The sequence below is a fragment of the Amphibalanus amphitrite genome, unplaced genomic scaffold (assembly GCF_019059575.1).
Source record: "Amphibalanus amphitrite isolate SeventyFive unplaced genomic scaffold, NRLGWU_Aamphi_draft 000168F_arrow, whole genome shotgun sequence".
Classification (NCBI taxonomy): Eukaryota; Metazoa; Arthropoda; class Thecostraca; order Balanomorpha; family Balanidae; genus Amphibalanus; species Amphibalanus amphitrite.
The window spans coordinates 41,459-67,083 of NW_024881663.1; the positions used below are offsets into that span (position 1 = coordinate 41,459).

Genomic DNA, 25,625 nt, shown 5'->3' on the forward strand with positions numbered 1-25,625 from the left:
AGTGAGTGAGTGAGTGAGTGAGTGAGTGAGTGAGTGAGTGAGTGAGTGAGTGAGTGAGTGAGTGAGTGAGTGAGTGAGTGAGTGAGTGAGTGAGTGAGTGAGTGAGTGAGTGAGTGAGTGAGTGAGTGAGTGAGAGAGAGAGAGAGAGAGAGAGAGAGAGAGAGAGAGAGAGAGAGAGAGAGAGAGAGAGAGAGAGAGAGAGAGAGAGAGAGAGAGAGAGAGAGAGAGAGAGAGAGAGAGAGAGAGAGAGAGAGAGAGAGAGAGAGAGAGAGAGAGAGAGAGAGAGAGAGAGAGAGAGTTAGTGTCGCCAGAATACGGGGAAGGTCATGGGTCGCCGCCGCGCCGGTAGATAAGGGCAGCAGCGCGCAGCGATGACGGATGGGCTGGTCGGCTGGCCGGAGGGAGTCCGAGACTGGGGTGGTAGCGAGAGTTATGTGGGGACCGGCCATCCGAAGGAAGTTTGGGACTAGGGCAGGGATGGATAGCTGGGAAATATGACGGAGGGAAACAACTTCAGAACGTCTATGCTGTCGTCTAGATATACGTACCGAAAGCTATATTTACACACGACTCGGATCAAGCGTAAGATCATCAAGAAACAGGAAATAAAAACAACAAATCAATATATCAGCACAAGAGGCCGAAGCCAATAACAGAAACTAAAGCATTGAATCATGGATGAAAGGAACACAGTAATATCAGCTCTACTGAACGAGCCAGGTTATAGAATGTGTCGCATGGTTGAGCGAACTGAACTGGGTTACCTGAAGAATAGTCAACTAGATCAGAGCATCAGATCACCGGAGAAGCGCCAGCAACTAGAACAACAGCAACCAGTGACCAAAGACACAGTGACCAGAAGCCAAAGACCAGTTATCAGTCACAGTGACCAGTAACCCGTCAGGGTAACCAATAACGAGAGCATCGGAAACCTATATCCAGAACCAGAGTAAACAGTAACCAAGACACAACGACCAGTAATTGGTTACAGTAACCAGTAACATGTCCAGAGCCGAAGTAACCAAAGCCACCGCAACCAGTAACCAAGACAGCGGCCAGTTACCAATCAGAGTAACCAGTCACCTGAGCTTTATTTACCAGAAACAAGAGCTTCAGTAACCAATACCCAGGGCACAGTAACCGGATCTCACTTGGACAAATCACTTTCACGGCTTCTGCGCAGGTGTTTGCAGGCCAGGACACAGGTAAATAAATCAATGGAGGTCAAACTGAAGTCTAGCAAATGCGCATAAGCCAAAACGGAACGCCGCCGCCGGCCGGCATAGGCGATCCAATCAATTAACTTCTAGCATTCACAGTTTTAATGGAATTACTGTAATGTGAGGGAATTAGCAATATCCGCCCGAGTATTGCCCGTGCAATAATGATATCAACCAGCTTACAATGAAACCTCTAACTCGCTAATGGCAGGTGCCAAAGTAGTTTAACGAACGAACTACGAAGGTTGGTTTGTCGTATCGCAGAGTCGTATATTTGTCAACATCTGCCGGTGGCAGCAACCATTGGTTTACTGAGCCCCAGTAACCACAGACAATGTCTGCCAGCCCCATGCGTCTTGTCCACCATCGCTGATGACCAATCCCATTGACCGGACCCTGGGTCTTTATACGATCTCTGTATTATCGGACTCAATCCTTTGGCGCACCTCTGACCCGGCGCTATCCCATTGACCAGTCTCTATGTCCGTTCTATGTATTCGCTGACCATCCAGCCGTCCTTTGGCGCACCTCTGACCGGGCGCTATCGCGAGGCAGAGAGGTGGTCACCGTCCGACCGCCTGCCAATCAATAGTTCCCGGCGGATCGGGGAGGGGGGGGGTCACGGGGGGGCTCGTGCGTCATCGACCACAGCGGCACACCGTTCGCACGGTCATCCCGGCACCCAGACACCGCGCCGCGGCACACGAGAACGACACATAGTCCACACAGCACACATTGCAGACAGCATACTGCAAATATCACACACCGTAGACAGCATGCTATACAGGGGACCACGACAGACAGCAGACTTCATAGAATACCAATGTAGACAGGTGACTACAAAAGACTTACAACGGAAGATAACGACTCCGAATAAACTCTCGTTTTAACTTATGAGGGAGTTCCATAGACAGCTCAATAATGCTTGAAAAAAGGAGAGGCAGTTACTTATTAATTAAAATTCACATTCTTGCACACTTTTTGCCGGCACGTTCCCCGGAACACTGACAATGTGCACCTAGCCGGAGTTCGGCCGCCTCATCCCCGCCGATCGCCGGAGCCAGGGCCGCCTGAAGGCAGGCGTCCCAGCCGTGCCGGGCAGACGCCGAGCGCTGTCGGCAGTGACAAACTTGTACAGCAAGCCGCAGCGCCGGCCACAGGCGCGTCGAGTTCGACGAACATCGGCGGCTGCAACAGGCCGGTCCGCGGCCCGGCGACTGTGCGCCCGCCCCGGCGGCCACCGCGCCCCGACTCACCCTGGCGACTGTCCCACCTCTCACCGCGCCCTGTCTCACCTCCAGCTGACCGCGTCGCTCGTTCGCCAGCGTCTCTGAGGTCCTTCCGAACAGTTTGGCGGGCGGCAGGCGGACGGCAGCGGTGGCCTGCTCGCCGTACCGCTGCGCCACGTAGCGGTGCAGTTCGCGGAACCGCTGGAAGCGACGGTACAGCGTGTACCGCTCGCCGCCGGCGCACAGCCGTATCTCGTACTCGAAGTGAGCGTCTCGGCCGGCGCCACGCAGGACGTAGCGAGGCACGGTGACCACGGAGGCCGGCGGCGGCGAGTCGGAGCCTGCGGGGGAGAGGGAGAGGAGGTCAGAGCACCGTACCGTACTGTCCGCCCAAAGGCAGACAAAATATGAGTCTGCCCAACAGCAGAGAAGCGACCTCTAAGGCCTGACAAAAGTTTGTTCAAATTGATTTTACGCAATACGCAATGCATCCCGCAGCGCCACATCGTTGCGCTCGTACCCTTCGAAAGGAGCTCTCCCTATTCTAAAAAAAAAATGACCAAGACGAGGGACAAAAGAGAGCAGCGGAGCAGAGCAGCGGAACCCACAGGCCCGCTGCTCTGCTCTACATGTCTGTCATACATGCACAGTGCGAGGCGTTATGTTCCTAATCACCCATTCTTATTAGACTGGGGCCAAAGCGACGCGACAAAGTCGAGATAGGGAAACCGAAGAGAGCCGTAGAGCTTTCGTGATGGCCGACGCCCGTCGACGACGTGTCGATACCGATAGTAGGCGTGAGATCACGTTTACCAGCGTTAGATGTCGAGGATCCTCACACTCCCGGGGACGGGAAGTCGAAAACGAGGGCCAACGAGCCAGGAAGCGCCAGATGGCTCCAAAACAGAAAAAGGAATCAAGGCTAGTTGAGTGCGACTGGTATTACCAGCGGCTGGCGGCATGGCCAACAATACGCTTCCATCTTACGGCTCACATGCTACCTTGGGCCAGGTGGGCAGCCATTGATACAGCACAGCACCTGATTTACTATCTCTATACCCTTGACCTTCATGAACTAATCTCAAACCGCGTCCAATATCTTGGCTGGGAGACCAGCTGGCGATTCCGGCCGTGCGCAGCATGTACCGAACGGCAGCGCGGCGAGCCATGTGGCGCGCCCAGAGCTGTAAATAAGTCATCACAGCCGTAATCGGGCTGATTTGTGGCCTCTGCCCTCCCAGCTGCCGTCGCCATCCAGTGCAAATGACGAGCGCCGGCGACCAATCGCACTGTGACAAACAACCCAATCAGTTGGACGGCGAGGCCCCCAGAGAAAAATGCCAACAAGGCAGGAGTGGACCGCGCCTGCAGCTAACTTCTCCCGAAAACTTTGTGTTGAAAAGTTCTCAATAGACCCGAACAACATAACAAGCTCTGGCAGGTATTGAGCTAAGGGGATCAAGTTTTTGCATCCTTCTGTGTTGCACCTCCACAAAAACCACGTTATGGGTATACGCCAAGGAAGGATTAAGTCATCCTGATGGTTCTCAGTATACCACGCAGCCTGTTGAATTCATATGAACCACGCAAGGAAGCGCAATGCTTCTTGCAGAATACATGTGACATGTAGTCGACTACAGAATGATGTTCCACTTATCACAGGCAATGGCATTTGCCTGGAGTGGTATGCTGTGCCGCATCACACGGGCTGAGTTCACAAATTATAGCTTTGTCCCAATGCTCACAATCGACACGCTTAATTGCATGATAAACGGCACAACTTAGCGCCCCGGTCAACTGATAGCTTCTGAGGAGTGGAACATCATTCTGTAGTCGACTATACGCGCAATTTTGTTGTGCATTGATCTTCGGCCAAGCATAAAATACTCAATTAGGCGTTACAACCCAACTTTCCTGGTAGTCTCGGATTATTTCGTAGCTCCCATCCCACTCCGTGGATCGGTCCGAAACCAGTTGCACTAATGTGGGCCTGCACCTGCCCTGTTTAGAGAATGACGCAGCAGCGCGCGCTGTTATTTAGCCATTACTGTGGCTGCGGGCGCACGCAGAGCAAATTTGAGGCCCGCTTCTAGCCATCAATTATTATCACAAAGTTCTGGACCATCGCAAAACATATCAATAAAACGCGAATTCAGCACGCTCGCTGTGTCAAAAATAGACCACGTCGTGACAGAAAATCCGCAACGATGATAGGCAGTCACATGATAAATGCATGCGGTCTGACGCTTGACACCTGGTTATTTCTGGAACAAAGCAGAACGAATACTAATCAAAAGAAAAATGACCCGTCTACGACGTGGGCGGTTCTGTTTAACCTGTCGACATCATTTCGACACCCGAGCCGCTATCACACCCGGCGACCGCCGCCCCCGCTGTCCAGCCCGACACGGGCCGCCGGCGGACGGCGCCGAGCAATACCCCCAGCGCGGCGCTCCGTCAAGACCTCTGCTCCTCAACTGTCGGCCCAATATCGGCGAATAATTGAAGCCGAGATTCTTTACAGCGACCAGCTGCGAACAATGACGAACCGGTCGGTGCCGCTGGCGGTGGACCGAACGGCGGGTGCAGTGGAGCGTGCTCGGTAGCACTCGCGGCTCCGGTCGGGGCAATCACCCCGGGGTGCTACCGGCCGGAACTGGCTGCTCGTTACGCCCAGGGACCTCTTGCACCAAAATACCTAACAAGGGAAATTTCGATTCACTTAGATTTTGTTGCACCGGATATCCACTCCAAAAACACTTTCGTAACATTATGCTAGAAATTCTATGGAGCAGCCGCACATTTACGTAATGGGCTGGTGCAACAAAATTTACTTCCGTAAGTTAGCTAACTACAAAAATAGCTTGTCGATTCTAATTATCTGGATATTATGGTGCAAGAGGCCTCAGGCAGACGGCGCTCGCCGTCACACGCACCGCGCGCGGCAGCCGGCCAGAGCCGCGTGCCATCCGTCGCGTCGGCTGCAGACGTGCGCCGGTCGCACGCCAGGCGCGTTCGGCTCGGAAGGGCCTCGTCGCAGCACGGCGTCAACAGTGACAGCGGAGAAATGCCGTGGACTTGGCTGGAGTCTGAACGACCAGTTCACAAAGGCTGTCAAGTAAGCCACACTATCGAGCACAAAAGGCACAGAAGCCATTTGTGGGATATGATATATTTATACACCAATTGCTGTCAGAATCTACTTCATGACCAATAAAGGCAAAGTCACACCTCGATACAATAGCCTGCCGGATAACCGTTCTCTCCCGGTGGGACATTCCTTCTTCCTCAGCGGACGAAAATACCGGGACGGCGCCGAACTTCAACGTACGGCTGTTCCCGACGGTTCCGAAGGCCAGGATGGGAGATATCTCGCCGGTTCGGGTGGGCGAGCGTCAGATAAAGTACACGAAGGCGAGGGGTAGTCTCCGACCACTGCCGTCCAGAACGTGACTCCGAACAGCTCAAGGGAGTAGGGACTAATGGGGGGGGGGGGGGCATCAGTTTCGGACAGTTTCACACCATCACCATCAGTGGCGGAGGAGAGGGGACAGGGGGACGGGGACGGGACAGATGGGGGATATCGTACAGCGGCATAGAGAAAAGAGTCAGGAACGGACAAGGCAGAAAGGACAGTGACAGACAGGAGTAAGAGTATGGCACAGCGAAAAACAGGGAACGAATAAGAAACACGGGACTGCGGTGGGACAGCGAAGAGGCTAACAGCATGCAAACCGGTAATGAAGCTGGATCACGGGTGACATTTGCCATCAGTAGGGTGATCAATCTCGCCAGCGCCTACGAGACTAGCTAGCTATACTAGCGGCGACCAGACACGCTGGAACCGAGACAGTGTTTTTTAGCTGCCCACGAGACAAGCGATCCACAACGGACACTACCGCAAGACAAGCGAGACACAATGGACACCATATGGAGATCGTCAAGAGACAGTATAGCCGAGACCAACTGAGCTACTGCGGCCGAGATACGGTAGCAGAGACGCTGTGTCAGCTGTGTTGAGCAGCTGACCCGGGACGTGTTAGCGCCGGGCTCCTGGACCGGCCACACGGCGGCAACTGAGTCGGCCGTTTTCCCACTCCGGCGGCAGTGGTGATTCACGTGCGGCCGTTACTTCCCCGGGGAGACACAAATCGGGGCCGACAGGAGTTACACCGGGCGGCCGGCCGCTCTGCAATCCTGGCCGGCGCCGGCCGTCCCCGCGGCCCCTGTCCCCCGGGGTAAGCTGCCTCCTTCACTGAATAACGCCGCTCGTTGGCGAAAATGAGCAGCCCAGTCACGTCGCGACGGTCAAACGCAATGTAAAATTCGGGGAATCTGTTCATTATGCAGGCGCACGCACATTAATGACGTCGGTTAAGTGCATTTCAAGTAGTTTGAGAGTCGGAGGATAACTTTAACCCGCGCCCCGCTGGGCTATTCGGCAATCGAAAGCTCTCAACAAGGCGGATCTTAAGAGCCCAATTTTTTTTGCTTAAGTAGGTCAGAGGTCAGGTAAAGGTCAGGTCAAGGGTACAAAATGTAAGTTTCTACAGTATCGGCCTTCCACCGTAGTTGCCGAAGAATGGACTGAGACTGATTGCCCAAAACGTGTTCTTAGACTACAAAGACAATATTCGTTGCACACATTGTCATTCAAAGGTCAAGGTCAAGGTCAGGTCAGGTCAGGTCAGGTCACCAAAAACAAAATATAGAAAAGGGCATGTGCGACACATGTTTTATGGGTCATTTTACTCATGGAATTCAATAGGCACACTCAATAAGTGATATGGACCACCTCTGGATGAATTTCAGGTCGAGGTCAGGTCAAGGTCAGGTCAACTGAGGTCAAATTTTGAAGTTGGTTGTTAAGGCCTAAAAAGGTGTCTATCCGATGCAGTTTTTCACGGCGAATCGAATGGTGCTATTTTTGTTTCCGTACGAGGTCTAGAACTTCCAAAAAAATCATTTAAAAAAAAATTGTGTGTCGTGACGTCATAAAATTTTGAATAACTCCCACATTTTTGAACCGATTCTTCTAAAAATTGGTATGTAGGTGCACATAGACCACTTCTTTGACATATATTTCGTTTTTTTTGATAAACTCAAAATTTTGGATTTTATAAATATTTTCCCAAAAAAGTCAGTTTTTTGGAAAATTTTTGGCCAAAATCCAAAATTTTCAAAACCCGAGATAGCCATTTGATAGACAAAGTGAAACCACGTATAACCTTTTTTGTTACGTCTTGATTTCTTTAAAAATGAAGATGTTAGCGGCGTTTGAAATTTTGCCGTTTTTGAGGCGAAAATGGCGAACATGACGTCACTAAAACGTCAATTTCTCAAAAATTTCCCGACAGATTTCGCTCAAATTTTCAGGGAACGTGTAAAATTGATGTATGATAAGGTACTGAAAGTTTGACGTCGCTGGCGTAACGCGTTTAGAAGTTATTGGCGAAAAACGGGAGGGGGGCAGATTCTGCCCCCCCCCAGCGGGGCGCGGGTTAACTGGCACCATTGGTGTCTAATCAAACCTTCAGAAGAAAATTGACGGACTGCGTGTGTGTTCTATGGCGACGCGAGACAGGGAGGGAGGCAACGGTACGCCAACGGCCTTCCATCACATCAAGGCAGACTACTTAAAACAATGCATAAGCATGAGCTTCCCAGCCGCCGCCCACGCCATCCGATCAGATGCGAAGCCTATGATGGTTAAGCCTCAGTATGGGACGGTTCACCGCTAGACTGACAGCATCCACCCCATCTCTATGCATGAACTGATCAACCACAAGCTGCTTCGTTGCCTGGGACACTTAAAAATAGAGCCCTTAAATTCAGCGGCATACGCTATGGTAAGGCATGGCGCTATGGGAGGGCATATGCCCCTGATGACCCCTGGAACCGCCAATGAAAACCATGGATCGTATTTCATAGCAGCCATTTCCACTGCAACCATACTTGCTTACATGCTTAGATGTTTTATGCTGATTGCCACGCCAGCGATGGTGCAGGCGTATTATGATGATTATTTTGACCGAAAAGCAGGACCGCTGAAAGCTACCAGAGTTATTGAGCACTTCCTTGCGCGATCACGCCTTGGGCAATCGGTTCATAGGTTGGGTTTACGAGCTAGTGGCCATTGCACCATGAGTGAATCGATGCCATACTGCAGGGTGAAAGGCGGGCCTATTGACAGGACGGCCGGTCGAACAGAGGCCATAGATCGGTCAGCAATGCAGCAGTGTGTTACCAGCGGTACGCCCACCCACTCGCCTGTCTACACCAGGGACGGCGCCAGCCACCGAATGGAATACATAATCGAGTTGGTTATAATTCGCCGCCTGCCGTCGCGCCGCCCGCCCACGCCGGCGGCGAGCTGCGGGCTCGGCGGCGCGAGGTCCCCCAGGCAGCACCGTTCCCAGTTTGGTAACCACCTCCAGATCTGTAACCGAGTGGCAGTGACGGGGACAGGTCACTGTAGCCAAGGGCGGAGCCTGCCATTTTTCCCCACCAATAAGCGTTTTGCCCGATTAGATGATTTGCACGACTTTGTTGCTTTGCAAATCAATAACTGAGGAGCTTTGGAATGTCTATGTAATGCAAAATGTTACATCTGCAATGATAGAAAGTGATTCAGTGTTCATTCAATTCAACTTGACAATCGGACAGTGTGTGGTTTGATATCTGTTTGCCCCACCAACTTCCCCGGAAAAGCCCCAACCATGACTGTAACCACCTGTATGTCAGTGACAGGCATGGGCCGCTGTAACCCAGTCGAGCAGTGACAGAGTTGGTCACTGTAACCCAATGTCTGTCAGTGACGGGAACGGTCACTCTAGCCCAGTCTGGCAGTGGCGGTCACTGTAATCGAGTGTCTGGCAGTAATGGGGGACGGCCACTGTAACCCACTGTCGGTGACGGGGGACGTGCCGACGCCCGCGCGCTCCGAATACATCCCACCACTCTCATTCCAGAGTCTCCCCGACCGGCTGTCGGCAGAACAAGGAGCCTGTCGCCGCCAGATCTCCCAAAGGGCAGAGCCGCAGCTGCCGGAGACAAGGTCAGCCGAGCGAGCCGGCGCCGGCCGACCGGCCGAACCGCAGAAACAGGCTAACAATGTAATAGAACTGGGATAATGGAGTGTCACAGACAGATCCCAGCTCGGGAACGACATAGGCTGCAAGAGCCAGCAAGGTTTAAATATATCGCGAGCTCTCGGTGCTGTTACCGATTGTGAATTGAAACGGTTGTTCAGGTGACCTATTGATGTCCCAAAAGCAGCATCAATGATAGAAATGCAGACAAATAATGAACCTCAAAAAGGCAGGCAGACGTGATCTAAGGCAAAAGCCAATCACAATGTTCACAGAGCTTAATGAAAGTACTTTTCGGTAAATAACGCCATCACTACTGGCAGTGGAATAGTTTAACAAGCAATCTTCAACATTAAAGTAATTAACAATAACCCGTAATTTTAACGTGCATCGTGTTTTATTTCTTGTATTTTTGTAGTCTTGTTATTTTCAATGATCACCAACAGGCCTACGCCCAATTACAGGTGAAGTTGCGCTTGAAACAATCGAGCAAGTTTAACTGCTCAAAGGCAGTGTTGTTTGCACTCAACAGCGTCGAAACACTTCACCGCTCGTGAATAAGGTATGAGAAACCCATTTAATAGTTATCTACCAGTTAGGAGCGGAGGCTGTCAGCCCTACGCCGGCCCTCCCACAGGCGAAGACGTTCAGCGGCCGCCGGGGGGCCGCGAACATTCTGAACCACCGAACCGGGGCTCCGCTGCCGCACCGGTCGCCAGGGACAGGAGGTATACCGAACCACCGCACCAGTCCCTGCTGGCGCCGCACCGGCCGCCAGAGCTGACAAACTCAATTCAAATGCAAAATCGATCCTGCGCCGCGGCGGTCTCCGTCGACGGCCGGAACGCAGCCACCGGCGGGTGGGCTGCTTTGATGGGCCGTTCCGACGCTGACGGGATATCGACCGCCACTGCAAGGTCGTGAGCGATGGCCGAGGACTGGGGCGGCTCCGGTATCTGCACGGCTCGACCTGACCCCGGAGGAGTCCGATCCGGGCCGGGATTTGCAGCAAGCCAATAATCAACCACCAGTATTTAACATGCACAAGAAAAGTTTAAAGTTTGGAAATTAAAAATTCATATTCGTTAAAAATATCGCTTTGCATCTGAGTGAAATCACTGATACCATGAAGTTATTTCAGGTCTCAAAATATCAGCATGTGGGTTTTATGTGAGCTCAGGATGAAAACTATCGATACATAAGCCGGCTCACGAAACGATTTAAGATCTCGTCCTTCCTTGTAACTCTCATTGCGTCAAAAGGCGGACCTTAGTTGCACCAATGTGAAAAGAATATCTATCAAAGAATGGGATATAGATTCTAAGATAACAGAATGACTAATGCGAATATGTGGGTGATCCTATACCCTACGGAGTAATTGTTTCATCCAACTGCAAGCGCCGCATACGAGATACATATCTATCGAACGTATGAGGGAACACCATTTGGGACGTATTTGGGAACACCATGAGGTTGATGCAAAGCATTTCACTCTTTGCACCACATCCCAAACAGTAAGAAATAACATCCTAGCCACCGCGACGCTTCCCAAAATCGGGGCTGCCCGCACGATCGCAGCGGTTCGCATCCCAGCAGGGCGGTAGAGTGTGCCGCAGCGCAGTCGTGTTTAGCGGTACAGTCTACCAGTGCAGTGAGCGCCGCAGCGCGGCGCGGCGGACGGTGCAGGCCAGTCACTGCTGTCACGCCGTATCGGTAACTATGGGTCTGTTACAGTCGCACTTCCTAACACCTCTAAACTCCTCCAAGAGCAAGATAGAGGAGGTTGGAGCAGTGCCCTTCTTGGCTTTGTAGGGGCTAGAGCTGCCACTGGAACAGGGAAGCAATCTTGGAGGAGTTTAGAGGTGTTAGGGAGTGCGACTGGAACAGACCCTATGTGGGCAGTCAGTCCTATAGCGTACGTAACTTTATGTGGCATGTCGCGAAGACAGAGCGGGCGGGTTTTCGGTCATACGCGCAGCAAAGGGCGCAGCAAACGGCAAACGGCGGTGCAGCAAACGGCAAACGGCAACACAGAGGACTCCACAGAGGAGCTTGTGCGACAAAAAATGTCATTGAGCAAAAGGCAATCATAAACGACAGTGACAGTGCGACCTTTTCCTGAATGTGCAGTTTTTGCTGCTAAGACGCAATAAAGAGACTTCAGCCCGAGCACTGCAATCATATTTCAATCACGATAATAGAGGAAGTTTTCATCCAATATAGTGCGTCAGTCAAGCTTAGGGCCGTCATTCGATTTCTTGGACCAGTCATTCAATCGATCAGCATCCGCAAATATGATTTGCTCTCTCTGCACGCCCGGCATCTGGTCAAAGGTCAGGCTAAATAGCGATTTATATCAAATCGCGAATGAAAAGACCAAAAAATCTCGTCTTGTTCCTCACATACACGTAGATCACAGCAGTGCACCTAACCAGGAAAATAACTGAAAGAAACACGCAGCCATGGGTTTCCCCTGATACGCGATGAGCTGGAACCGACCTGGACGGGGGCCTGTGACAGGAACAAACAGCTTTCAATCTGGCATCGCCAGCTAAAGGTCAGCTCACGGCGACGGTCACAGACGGGCGCGATAGGTGCCGACGGCGGAGGGCCGTGGGGCTCCGGAGGGGGTGCGACTGATAGACAGCCTCCAATCCTACAGTTACCCGTACTTCTGCCGCACTGTGTGGATGGATGCGGTCAGTCAGCGACCTCGACAAACTGACCTCATCTTTGAGCAAGGAAAGGAAACGATGGATGAAAAAAAACTCCAATAGCGACAAACTGAAGCCCAAAGTTAGCTTTACCAGCCTCAGGAACTGTGTATAAGCTCGTAGTAAGATATACGACAGACGTTTCTCCGTAGACAGGATGCTGGACCGTAGATCAGATATCCGTATAGGTACCTACTATGCATTTCAGACCCCATGAGACCCTAATTTTCGGCGATAATTTATTTATTATTTGTCCAATTTGCTTCAAATTTTCACAGTGCACATTTCAGCTCAAGCGCCAATTTTCGTCAATATGGTCTCTTAACAAAATATCAAATTTTAGGGTACTTGTCGTTGCCTCGTAATGTTAAAATCGGCTCCGTAAATCCGTCAGTGGAGTAGAGGCTATCCGTGCGTAGGTGTGACGTCACAAACACGTGACCATTAAGCTCCGCCCTCCCGGCGGACGGGGTAGTGACCTTGGCCGGTCAGTCGGCTGCGTGGAGCGGGCGGGGCAGTAGCTGTCGCACCGGGGCGGCTCGCATGGACCGTAGCTGCCGTGCAGTTGTCGTTGCAGCCGTAACTTCATCGAATGAGCTAAATAACGCGCATAAGTGACGCACCAGCTGAAGCCCTCGACTAATTGTATCTATCACAAATGTACGTACACCTTGTTCAGTCACAAAAAATATATTTCCACACAAGATTCGGGGCTTGTGAAAAACGCGCATAAAAGACGCTGTTGATTTCAAATGATTGCGTAAGATTATGTATCGCGTCAGACTACGTCAAAATTGCAAAACAGAATCACCATTAACAGGATGCAATTTACGTGTTTGATATATACAATTTGATTAGGAATGTATGCCGGCGTGATCGATTTATATCATCCCGGTGCAACTAAGCATTGAACACCTTCAGGACTAATCCATTTGATCATCGACTTAGGTTGAGGAGGTCGCCAGACTAAATTTGCACCCAGACTCCAGAGCTTGTGTGTTGAAATGCAAACATGAAAAGTAAAAGCCTAGAGATAGTTACCTCACCATTGAGGACATACCTACTGTTACTTAAGTTTTACAAAAAAAAAGATACGAGTTTATTGATGATCGTTCTCGTGTAGTGCCCAACGTTCGCCTGCCACATTGCTATTTCTTTTTGTGCACGTCTTAACAATATAACACACACATGACACCGCGATAAAGGCCATTTCTACCATACGACACATTACGCTTCTGCCCCACCCGGCGCCCCGCACTGCTTCACGAATCACGAATACGGTCGTTTCGCTGGAGCGATGCCCCAGCCCCAGGCAATCGGCCGTGCCCGAGACTCTTCAACCTACTTTGTTGCTTTCTGCGCCTTCCTCAGAAACATTTATTGACACTGCCAAATATAACAATATTTTTGGGTCAAGCAGAGGCTTACACATGATCTTATAGGTAATCGGGTAGTGACCTGACCCAACCTGACGATGAGATAGGTGCAACTCCGGCTTAAATAAATGTTCAGAGTCCAAGAGTCTATCCATCTTTCCTTCTACGGCCGGTTCCGTTCCAATAGATCCTACCTTGATTCTGATCATTCTGAATATTCTGAGCTGGTTCGACGTTTAAATACCAAAATAAGGTGAAGAGGATACCAAATGCCCTCAAACGGATAATTTTTTGGCTTTCGACCCGAAACAACTTTGCCAGCTTCACTTGTCTCCAGTATGTGGGCCCTCTCCGACCTCTCCGCGGTGCTGACACCGACTGAAGCGGCGTAGACCCATCGCGGTCACGGCCAGTGGGCGGGGTTTAGTTGGGCCCGGCGCAACGTGATTGGCCAGTGCTCCTATCCAATCCGGTGCGGTAGCGAGCGAGCCTCTATCCGGGTGCAAAAACTGATTAACATTACGAGCCAACGACAAGTGCTCTAAATTTTGATATTTTATTAAGAGACCATATTGACAAAAATTGGCGCTTGAGCTGAAATATCGTGTGCCAAAATTTCAAGCTAATTGGACAAATATTGAAGAAATTATCGCCGAAAAGCAGGGTCTCATGGGGTCTGAAATGCATAGTACTTTATCACAAAAAGGAGACAATGCTGCAGGCTAAGCTTACAATAATGATAGCATTAGCCATGTTATAGGACCAATACTACAAACATATCAAATATTATTGATACATACACCAATGTAGCCGTCCTAAAATGCAAAAATGAAGAATGCTTGTACGCAGTATCTCCACCATTGCCCCAGTAATTGGGAAAAATCATTGCGGTATCAGTGCCTTGGCTTTGGAAATTTACCAGAAGTACCCAAATTGCCAATAAGCCCGATGAAAACATACCTACGTGCATTCCACAGCCTATAAAAAACGCAGGATTGGGTTGCTGACATCACATGCCATCGGAATTGGTTACAGCGAAAAATCACTAGCGGCCCTCTAGCTCCCTACTGGACAGTGCGGCTCCATTTTCGGCTCAAACTATCTTGACATGTCCCAGAGGTGGCAACGTGAGAGGAGGTCGGAACACCCCGGCGATAAAATTGGTGTTTACGTTCGAGCCTTAGCAGTCAATGCTACCGCTGAAGGCGTGGTGGGTCAATATTACGCGGTCGCGAAGCCACAAAACAGTACTGATCGCGGATAAAAGGAAGAATAAAGACAAATGTGTTGTCGATACTACGACAGTGCACTTTGGTCAGTTTATCTAAAAAGGTGTATGTAATCGAGCCATTGCAATGCAATGATGAGGGATGGAAAATGTGTCATGGCGGAAAAAAACAAAGAATGATATGTAATGAAAAATGGTAAAGAAGGATTGAGCGAGGATATGGAGGGGAAGAGATGCATGGCGGGAAGGGAGAGGGGAGAGATATGCGAGACTAAGAGAAATAAATAAATCAAGGGATTTTTAGAAGCAGCAACTTCCTGTCAGATTGCGCTGTGGTCTCCAAGAGCTTGCCACCAGCCGTGGCAGCCAGGCCATCCAGTGCCACCACTGGCAATCTATAAGACCTGACACTGCCCGCCATCCAGGCTCTGGCTATTTACGGTACTGTTCCCTAGGGTGCCGCTCTAACCCTCTCTCGCTCTCTCACAGGTTGCCACACCGCCTACCTATCAGCCACCTCTGTGGTGGACGGGGCAGGTCGCCGGTGACCTCGCCTCGCCACGGTGACCTCGCCACACTGCCGATCGGGAGCGATCGATGTGCCCGGCGTCGTGCTCTGCCCGGCCCGCACGAACCATAGCCGCCGGTCTCATTATAACACCATTGCGCTAGTCGCCAGTGGTCACCGGCCTTACGACCTGTGTCCGCCTGCGGTCCCTCTCTGACGAAAAGTTAAGGCAATAATCTACTTTCAATATGGAGTTTTAAAACCGAACTGACAGTTTTGTATGTTGAGCAATTCCGAAATCTATACGTTTTATCCTGAATGAGCCATTATTTGAACGAAATGGACATTGCCAACATTAATGCAAAATGTTAACGCCGAAACAACGTCATAGGGAACTCCCCCCAGTCCAATTATGTCTGCGAAAACGATATGTACGGCGAAACTGAAGGTCATATGCCCAAACATAAGCTCTAACCTTTTAGGAATATCACGCTGATAGCAGATGAAACTGCTTGCGGAATGTGCCGTTGGGGTTTTTGAGAGGGTATTTCGTCAAGCGGCTGAACACATATTATATAACTTTGTGGGTCACGACATACTAATTAACATACGAGAAATCAGGGAATAGCGGCAAACAAGGTACATACGTGCTGAACTAATTCGACTTATTCGACTTGCTGGAACTCCAATGACCTCTGCTGATCAGCCGACTGGCACGAGTTTCGGCCGCCTTTGTCTGCACACAGGTGCCAGATATGGAAACGGGTGAAACTTTCCTCTGAAATCCTCGCGTTCAGGCACCGCTGCGACCTGGCGACCACCATTAACCTTTCCAAAATAAGACCACTGAAACATGCCTCAGCGGTTCGGGATAAAATAGCATGTCAATGTGACTTTCAACTATGTATGTCGAGCAGACGAACAGACGGCAGCACCAGGTTCAAAAGGTCTGGAGGTGACGCAAGTTCGCGAAGAGCGGACATATAGCGGCCAGTCGCAGCGGCCTGCCCCAGCGCAGGTTCATTACTGGGCCGTGAGGCCGTCAAACTCTGTCAGCCGGATTAGACGGCTACAAACCCAAAGCTCGGCCCGCAATACTGCGGTATCAGCGCGGGGCGCCCCCGGCCCCGTCTAATTCCTGCTATCTCCGAGCTCGTGGCCGCGACTGGCCGGATCAGTGCCGATGAAATTTTGGCCCGGGCTCGGGCTGCCAAAAGCCGCCCGCTCCCCACTCCGTGCTCGGTACGGCTCGGGTAGCCGTGGCACGACCTCACGCTGCCCATACCAATGTGTCCGACAATGGACGTCCGGTGGCGCGGAACACCTGCACATACAGGCCGGCACGAAATAAAGTTATGGAGTTGGGACTCCATCCACTACTGTTACCTATGGTTTTAGCACTCGGAACAGTCGTCTGGTGTTGGTAGAATGGGGGTCGCTAAAATTCATTGTTTGCGAGGCAGCCCAGGGAGGGAGGAGAGAGCAAGAAAAAAAGAAAGAACGAAAGAAAGAAAGAAAGAAAGAAAGAAAGAAAGAAAGATAGAGAAAGAGAAAGAGAAAGAGAAAGAGAAAGAGAGAGAGAGAGAGACTAGAGAGAGAGAGAGAGAGAGACTAGAGAGAGAGAGAGAGAGAGAGAGAGAGAGTGAGAGAGAGAGAGAGAGAGAGAGAGAGAGAGAGAGAGAAAGAGAAAGAGAAAGAGAAAGAGAAAGAGAAAGAGAAAGAGAAAGAGAAAGAGAAAGAGAAAGAGAAAGAGAAAGAGAAAGAGAAAGAGAAAGAGAAAGAGAAAGAGAAAGAGAAAGAGAAAGAGAAAGAGAAAGAGAAAGAGAAAGAGAAAGAGAAAGAGAAAGAGAAAGAGAAAGAGAAAGAGAAAGAGAAAGAGAAAGAGAAAGAGAAAGAGAAAGAGAAAGAGAAAGAGAGAGAGAGAGAGAGAGAGAGAGAGAGAGAGAGAGAGAGAGAGAGAGAGAGAGAGAGAGAGAGAGAGAGAGAGAGAGAAAAGTAAAGAGACAGTGAGAGAGGGAAAGAGAGAAAGAGAGAGAGCGAGAGAGAGAGAGAGAGAGAGAGAGGGAGAGAGAGAGAGAGAGAGAGAGAGAGAGAGAGAGAGAGAGAGAGAGAGAGAGAGAGAGAGAGAGAGAGAGAGAGAGAGAGAGAGAGAGAGAGAGAGAGAGAGAGAGAGAGAGAGAGAGAGAGAGAGAGAGAGAGAGAGTTTGAAACAAGTGCTTACTACCCTCAAACATTCTGCTTTAATGCGGCTAGATCTGCACTGCACCGACCTACTTGCAAAAAGAGGTTTACTGCCCTGTTTACATCCAAAGAGCAAAACAAAATAATTGAGAAAGTCAGGATATCCTCAAATGATGGCGGAAGTGTGGCGTAGGGAACGCAATGATGCTGCCTAATGAGTTGAACTGAATGTTTGCAAGCTAAGCGACGAAAGTGCTGTCGCAATGTGCACTTATTGTGCAATTATACCTAAACAAGTGTGAATTATTTAGAGGAAACAGCCCATTATGAAAGGCTATTTTAATTCGAACTGCAAACTCCCTAAGCACAGAAGATAATCAATATTCAATTTCATGTTGTCTTAGTGCAATGCACATCACCGTTTCAGATTATGGTTGCAGCATGCGAGCATTATTGACAGCAGTACGGCATGACGATGTCACTAGCCAAATATATTACGCAATACCATTGTAGAGCGAAAAAGATCTGGCCGCCAACGACTACAGATGTGGCTAAAGTAACTCGAAAATGGCTCTTCAGCGCGGAACAAACGCAGCCCTGTTACGGCTAAAAGAATATGGCGAGGCAGCCACCTCGGCAATGTAACCGGAAATGACCGAGGGGAAGAAGGCGGCAAGATGGTCTGACCACAATCATGGTATAGCCGAATACCATACACCGACCAGACATCGCCCAAGAACGGTCACAGAACTGTCACAGAACCCAACGGTCACGGAACGCGACATGGCCCGGGAACAGACACGACGCGCGGCACAAAGGGCCGCAGTCTGGGAGGACACCAGTCGAGCAGAAAAACCGAGTGGCATCGATTGGCCGGCGGCTTGGCCACGGTGGCGGCGCGCCGGTCGCTAAGAGCGACACCACTCGTCGGCAGCGATAACACCCCGCGGCGGCGCACTATGGTTGGAAACGGCCTCACGGATGGCCGTGGGCAATTTCGGAATATATGTATATTTGGGGTGTCATTCTGTTGGAAATTGATGAAATGTTTTGAATTGGGCAGAAAAAATTATTTAGTTGCGCATTTAGTCTCCATTATTGTACGTGGAATCGGGAGTTTCTGATAGTGGCTTTTTTAGTGCGCCGTCAAAGGTTTAAACAACCGCGCTGGTGATAGCATGTGGAGTACCTCCATGACGTTGTAAAACTGGATTATTATATATCAAAATAATCCTTGTTATGTTGGCTATCGAGTGGAGTGACTCTTTTTCCCATGCGTGTTCAAAATCAGGAACGGCATTGCATTCTGTTTGCAGTGTCACCACAGCAATATTTGCAAAATTACGTTTATGTTTCATTGGACATACAAAAAGTTCTCCATCGACCTCCATTGAGCTTTTTGGCAGAATAAGTCTCTGTTCAATTCTGCGTAAGGGGAACGTAAAAGCAGACTGCGCACTTGTGCGCAAAATCGTCCGTGAAGCTTCATCACCCGAGGCGTACCTACCCGTCGCTTCGTTAGCACCAGGTCGGCTCGTCAGTCTTGCAATCGCTTATCCTTATAAATGATGGTAAGAAGCAGGGTTGCGGAGTCGTGGTGGCGCCAAATCCGACTCCGACTACGACTCCGACTCCTGACTCGTTGCCATGACTCCGGCCGACTCTGTCTCCGACTCCGGACCCCTGCCAGTGTTTCGGAGTCGTGATGGAGCTGTTCCGATTCGGACCGACTCCGACTTCCACTGCGGGCTCCTGACCGACCCCGACTCAGACTCCGACTCCTGGCTCGTTGCCACGACTCTGGGCGACTCTGACTCTGACTCCGACTCTGACTCCGACTCTGACTTCGACTCCGCACCCCTCGTAAGAAGTAACTGCTCGCCGCTGCACCTGGAGTATGGATATCGTGCAAACGTGTGTGGATATCCTGGAGTATGGATATGGATATCCACCGACAGAGCAGACATACAGACATGCTGTAAACGCCATTACACTGTAAATACCATGGCAAATCAAATGGCTATCTATGGTTTTTGATCGTCGTTCTACATTTCCCAAAATCTTGAACTGAATGTTGGCAATTTCTCGTGACTACTTCACGACCATGATGCATGCATTTCTGAAATTGATCTGTTTTCAACCAGCCACGTACTCGTATGATAAAATGAATGTCACCATCGTGTTCTACGCCCAAAAGTACCCATAAAACATGTGTCATGCATGGGCTGCGAATAGGTACCAGTTTTAATTTTCGGGGTTATGTGCTTACCTGATTGACCTGACTTTGACCCTGGCCAGTGGCCTATGTTTGACTGACCCCTACATTGATCTCACACTCTTTTAGCACTTATATGAAGGGTTGTGACAGTTGTGACAGTTGTGACAGATTGTTTAGGACCAACTGATGACTGAATTTATTTAGGACCAACTGATGAGTGATGACGATATAATCGAAACGCGAAACGCGAGGCACCGATTGCGAGGTTCTACAGTCCGTGCTACTGAAAGCCCGATTTCAAGTGTTTGACCTGACCTTGACCCGACCTGTGACCTCGAAATTCAACTTTAAAGTATTCATGTGAATCGTCTCGTCGCGTTCTTCTTTCGTTTGCCGCGCCTCGTGCGTTTCGCTGCGCCTATTTGTTCGCGAGTTATCGGCTGGGGGCGTTGAACGCCCCCCCCCCCGGCAACGGTGGATGGGGAAATACCCCAGCAACTGCCGGGTTAATCTGATCTGACGCATGTTTTGTCATTTGATCGTCATTTTATTTCTCACTTTTTTGCCCAATCCAAAAAAAAAAATCATAAATACTCTTTCTCCAAATTTTTTACCCTTAATGACCAATAGTAAGACACTGTGCGTCACTACGTTGATATTTCTCGCCCTAAAGCATAACAACAATATCCATTCAGTAATAGCAGTATTCAAAACATGTTCAAAATGCCTCGCGATATCGATAACATAACGAAAGACATAGGCGACTTATAACATACTTGCAATGATGACGTCACACACGCGTGACGTGACGTGACCTCGTCATTTCTGAGTTACTATATGATGCACGAAAGACACTGGTAGACCTATGCAAAGTTTCATCGCAGTCGGTCTACGCATTAGCAAGTTATGGGCAAAACATTTTTTCGCGTTGACCCCCGGCCATCCGTGAGGCCGTTTCCAACCATAGTGCGGCGCCGGCGGTGCAAAAACAGCACCCGCCGGGTCAATGGGGAGCCTCTGCGGCCCGTCCGACCGCGCTAACCAAACACGCCGCGCACCGGAACGCCGTCTGACCTCTGCGCCAAGATAGGGGAAATGTCACGGACGCACGTCCAGGACTCGGGTCACACGGAGAAGGTAAAGAGCGGGTTGGTCGCTAGGTGAAAATAGCTACAGAGCAGAGCCGGAGTCGCCTGAACTCACATAATACAGAACAATAAAAGGTGACACCCGAGACTTGCAGCCTCTACCCCACCAAAAGTAGAGGTCAACCACCATATTGTCTGAATAGACTCAGCTCCAGTGAGGTCATGCTCCGTCTTGGTCGCAAATGGTTCGGTCTGCCCGAACCGGGTGGCTCACCGGTCACACCTGGGACTGGGTGAACCGTTAGTACGGAGACACCGTCACCAGGCGAGTGTGACTGGTACTTCAGATGAGGGAGGGTTACGCCCCGGCACCGCTGCTGGGAAAGCACCTCAGCAAGTCATTACTCGAAGGAATCAGTAAAAATGGTTTATATTCTATCTCATAATACATACAGTTGGTAGATAGTATTGCAAATTCAATTGATACTTCATTGAACTGGTTGATAAGCTCCTTTATCGAAATCCAATGAAAACCTTTTAAAATACCATGTCGTTTACCATGCGGATTATGCAACAGGCGACACCAGAATCGACCCACTCATCAAGTAATAAACATATAATAGGAATGAATAATTAACTTTTGTTCAAAACAAAAGGAAACAAACCAGCAATCTGATGCGATAAAAATACCAATAGATACTTACGGCTGATTACAACTGTAACAAACACTCTCATATGGTGATTACAACCATTCCACGCAAAACGTAGGGACGACGCATTTCAGTATGCTTAATTCCCCATATTATTTACTGTCCAAAGGATATCGTAGCCATCTACAGCAAATTACGCCGCTATCAAGTCCTGACCCTGGGTACGTTTCAGGGTCAAATGTTTCCCGTGCCACGTGAAGCCCGACATCAAGCCCGCTGCCGATCACGCCTTGGTGACGATAACCGATCAGTGTCGATAAAAGCACATTACCTACCGCCCCCAAACCATTCAGCGTGGCAGCTACAGACGGGACGGGGGAGTCCGATCCCGCCCACACCGAATCAGCGCGAGCCGCCCCCGCCCGCAGTCGTAGTGTAGGGATGCGGTCGGTCAGTCTGCGATCGATGGCGGATCAAAGGCGGTTTCCTTCAGTCTCACCCGGAGCCACAGTTGGCAGACGGTGTCATCGGGAACTCAGAGCATGACGCTCAGACTGCATGCCTGATCAATGCGTTCAGCATTGTCAGTGTTTCTGGTTTTTAAGCAGTCGAAGCACCACATTACGGGCAACGGCTAACATAAACATAACGAAGCCCCCTGAACAAAAAAGTGACTTGGACGGCAAGTTTTAATGGGACACGAATTGCTATGACCCTGCCCTAAGGATGCAGTCAGCAGCGCCCTTCCATAGGGATACTGACAGCTGCGGCCCTACACTAGTGGCACAGACTGCCGTGCTGCCCTACCTCACATTATCTTTCATTTAAAGCTTAACACTATCTTAAAGTTCGTATGGATTTGCGATAGTTAGTTTGGATAGCGTCACTGTTCTAATTTAATTTCATCTACCAATTTACACAGCCGACTGCTCATGCCGGGCAGGCCCAAACCAAGGCAGCTCTCTCGGGTGCCACGGCGACCCAGCGCGGCGTCCGATCCATCTGTTATCAGACAATGGCCGCGGCGATGGCTCACGACGTGGCACGTAAGGTGGGGTCATTTATAACCGGTGGCCGGCCGGGACACCAGCGCGGCGGCGCCGGTCCGGTCCGGGGGCGGTGTTACTGTCCGGGCCGAGACCGCAAGGGAGGGGACCGAGAGGTGGCACTCGGAGGCCGCAACGACGCCCTACCACATAACTTATGAGCTAGTAGAAAACTATTCAGAAGCGTACCATTATCAACTGCACCATGCCATGTGATCAGCGTGCCCCACTATGGATCACTGGAATCTATGGAGAGACTCAGTGCAACCCATGCACCTTACGGCCATGCGGTGCCCTTCTCCATCCAACAGTTCATCGTAAGGCGCCGTCCCATCCTCCTATCCTGTTCAGAAGATCACAGGGAGGCATCCCATCCCTTCCGGCTGACCAAAGGACGCCATTCCATCCTATCCAGCAGATCGCTGACCACCGTGATCTCACCCGGCATCCCATAAGGCGGCTGGCGGCGCCTCACTCTGTTCAGCCCGAGCCGACATTGACATGCAGCCAATGTGATGCCTCCCGGTAATACCCAATTACGCTGGGCGAATTCGATTCAGTTAGGTCGGATGCTGAATATCAAGGCGATGCACTACTCGGAATACCATGAAATGGTAATCTGATTGACAGCATAATATGCGTCATCAAACAGTAAATTAGCATAGAAAGTAACAGACTCACATGAAAAGTAACATAAAAGCAGAGTAGCATAATTGAAAGGAATACAAAATCAGTTGCATTTTCAACTTTCAGTCTGATGTTTTACACGTGGACTTCCGTAGTTCATTCCGTCCGCCCAGTAGCTCAAGAACGTCAGATTACCAGTGGCGAGACCTCCGGTTCAACTCGCTTTGGCGCTCGATATACTCGTACTTGGTCTCAAAATACGTATGGAGGGGGATGGAAAATGGTTGTTGGAAGCAGCTGCAGCCACTTGAAGTTGGTAAGTCGGATGAGGCGTGTCCGGCCTTGTCAGCACTTAAAACTTTAGCCTATAAATTATCCAAATAACGTGAAATTACCCGATCGGACGGCGGACTTCAGGGTATGCGGAAAAGGATCTGCTCAGGGCGGGTCATTGCGTTGTAAATCTGCCCATCATAGTTTGCCGCTATCATTGGAATTACCCTTAGATAATATAAAAATATATTTTCGAATAACATTGCTACATCACAGAAGACCTTCACTCCCACTTTTGAAAGCAAGGTTTCAGTTGGTGAGTCAGAAGAACCAAACATTGTCAAGCACAAAAAAACATTTGCTTGAACGAGTCGACATCGCACGGGTAAACAATTTCCTCCGTGGGCCGTCTGGAGGCCATTTCCGCTCCGCAGGACCTCTGATGATGCCCGCCGTTGCCCGTTTCCATCCCACTGTTGCCCGTTTCCATCGAGCTCGGTCCCAGGACGCTGGGCGGCGCCCCAGAAATAGCCGATAATGACGTTTTTGTGCCGGGCAGAGCCGAGCCATATTACCACCATTAGCTGCAGCAGGTGCGCGGCCCGGGGAGAGGGGATGCAGCTCCGGGGGCTGGGGAGCCACAGGAGAGAGAAATAGGGGAGAGTGGGGCACATTCGTGCATGGGGCACATTCGTTTTCAGCAGTTTATGGGAACACGAGTGACTGCACGAGCTCAAGGTAAATTATGGAAATATGTCTATCATTGCCGCCCTTCGTTCACCGTAGAAGACAACACTGTACCTGCTGTCATGCTTGATAAAAACGCAAATTTGTAATATTCGTGAGCTTTCCAAACTTTTCTCATATCATCCATTTTCGTGATCCTGACTCGGAAATGTGGTTCAGCTTTTCAAAATTGGGGGTGAAGAAGCCCACTCTATTCACGGAACTGCTGCAAACTTGTTTGTTGAAAAAGTGTCATTTTTTCAAAAAGAAATTTTGAAATATATTACTAATAACGTTGTGGGGCAGGTTCGTGTACGCACTGCCTGGGGGCACATTCGTGCATATTTTTTTAAGTTTTTGCGATTTATGACTTTATCTGTAGTAGGTTTCTCTAATGACGCTCGCCTGACTCAGTCTCGACTGCTTGCGACGTCGTGACGAGCAATTCACGCGAACTTGGCGAGGTCACGGAGGCCGGCAGTTGGCACATTCTTGTTGGCCAGCCCATTGTTTCTACATTTGTTGTGCAATGCATTCTTGTCGAAAGGAATCAAGTGAAATGACCCCCTGCCAATTTCCTTTGGTAAATTTCTGGTGATGCCCGGTAATTTCTCGAATTTTGCAGGGTGAACGGAAGTGCCCCATCTCTTGAACGAATGTGCCCCATAGGTGGGGCAGTTTCGTGCAAATGTTCAGAGTTAATAAAAGTCATTTTTTCTAATGGAAACAATAATTTTATAGGATAACTTTTAAAGAGGAAAACTATCTGCAATAGTTCCTTTCCATACTACATGGAACAATTTTTACATACAATCAACAATTTTGCCATTGCACTAACCAAAGAACAGATATATGGGTTTATCAATTTTTTGCACGAATGTGCCCCACTCTCCCCTACGGCTCTAGGGGGAGATGAAGGCACCACAGCCCAGGGAGATAGGGGCGCAGATCTGGGGACTGGGGAAATCACAGCTAAGGAAGAATTAGGGGGACGGAGCAGCTCTGGGCGAGGTAGCAATGGCCTAGGAGCGTGGGAGAGACAGCCACAGCTCGGGGAGGGGAGGAGAGGGGAGGGGAGGGTATAGCTGAGGGGTGGGCTGGCAGCTACAACGCGGGGCACTAATGGATCGATAGGCACCTGGCATAGGGAAAAACTACCACGGGACACCCCCCGCCCAGCGCTGTACTGACCCAGCTCCAGCACAGCACTCAGTACTACGGGGCGCCCACCGGCCAGCACAGAACAGCAATAACAAACAGGACGGCTAGCCAGAATACTACTGCGCCATATGGTGCTCGCCACAGCCCGTCGGTCAGTGTACCAATGGACGGCGAGACAGGGCTGAACCTCTGCGTCAGTGCACTCGTCTCCTGCGCCCCAGACCGTACCCCAACCAGCCACGTCCGTCATCCGCCGACATTTCCGCCGTTGTCTTTAACGAGCCGCAGT

At 50.2% G+C, this 25,625-nt stretch overlaps 1 protein-coding gene across 1 annotated transcript in view; it reads right to left on the reverse strand.

Annotated features, from left to right (window-relative positions):
- LOC122383586 (kinesin-like protein Klp98A) overlaps positions 1–25,625 on the reverse strand; it is a 103,927-nt gene that overhangs the window by 5,854 nt on the left and 72,448 nt on the right. Inside the window, exon 18 of the mRNA XM_043370162.1 lies at positions 2,516–2,790. Coding sequence (XP_043226097.1) covers positions 2,516–2,790 — 275 coding nt within the window. The remainder of the gene's footprint in view (positions 1–2,515; positions 2,791–25,625) is intronic.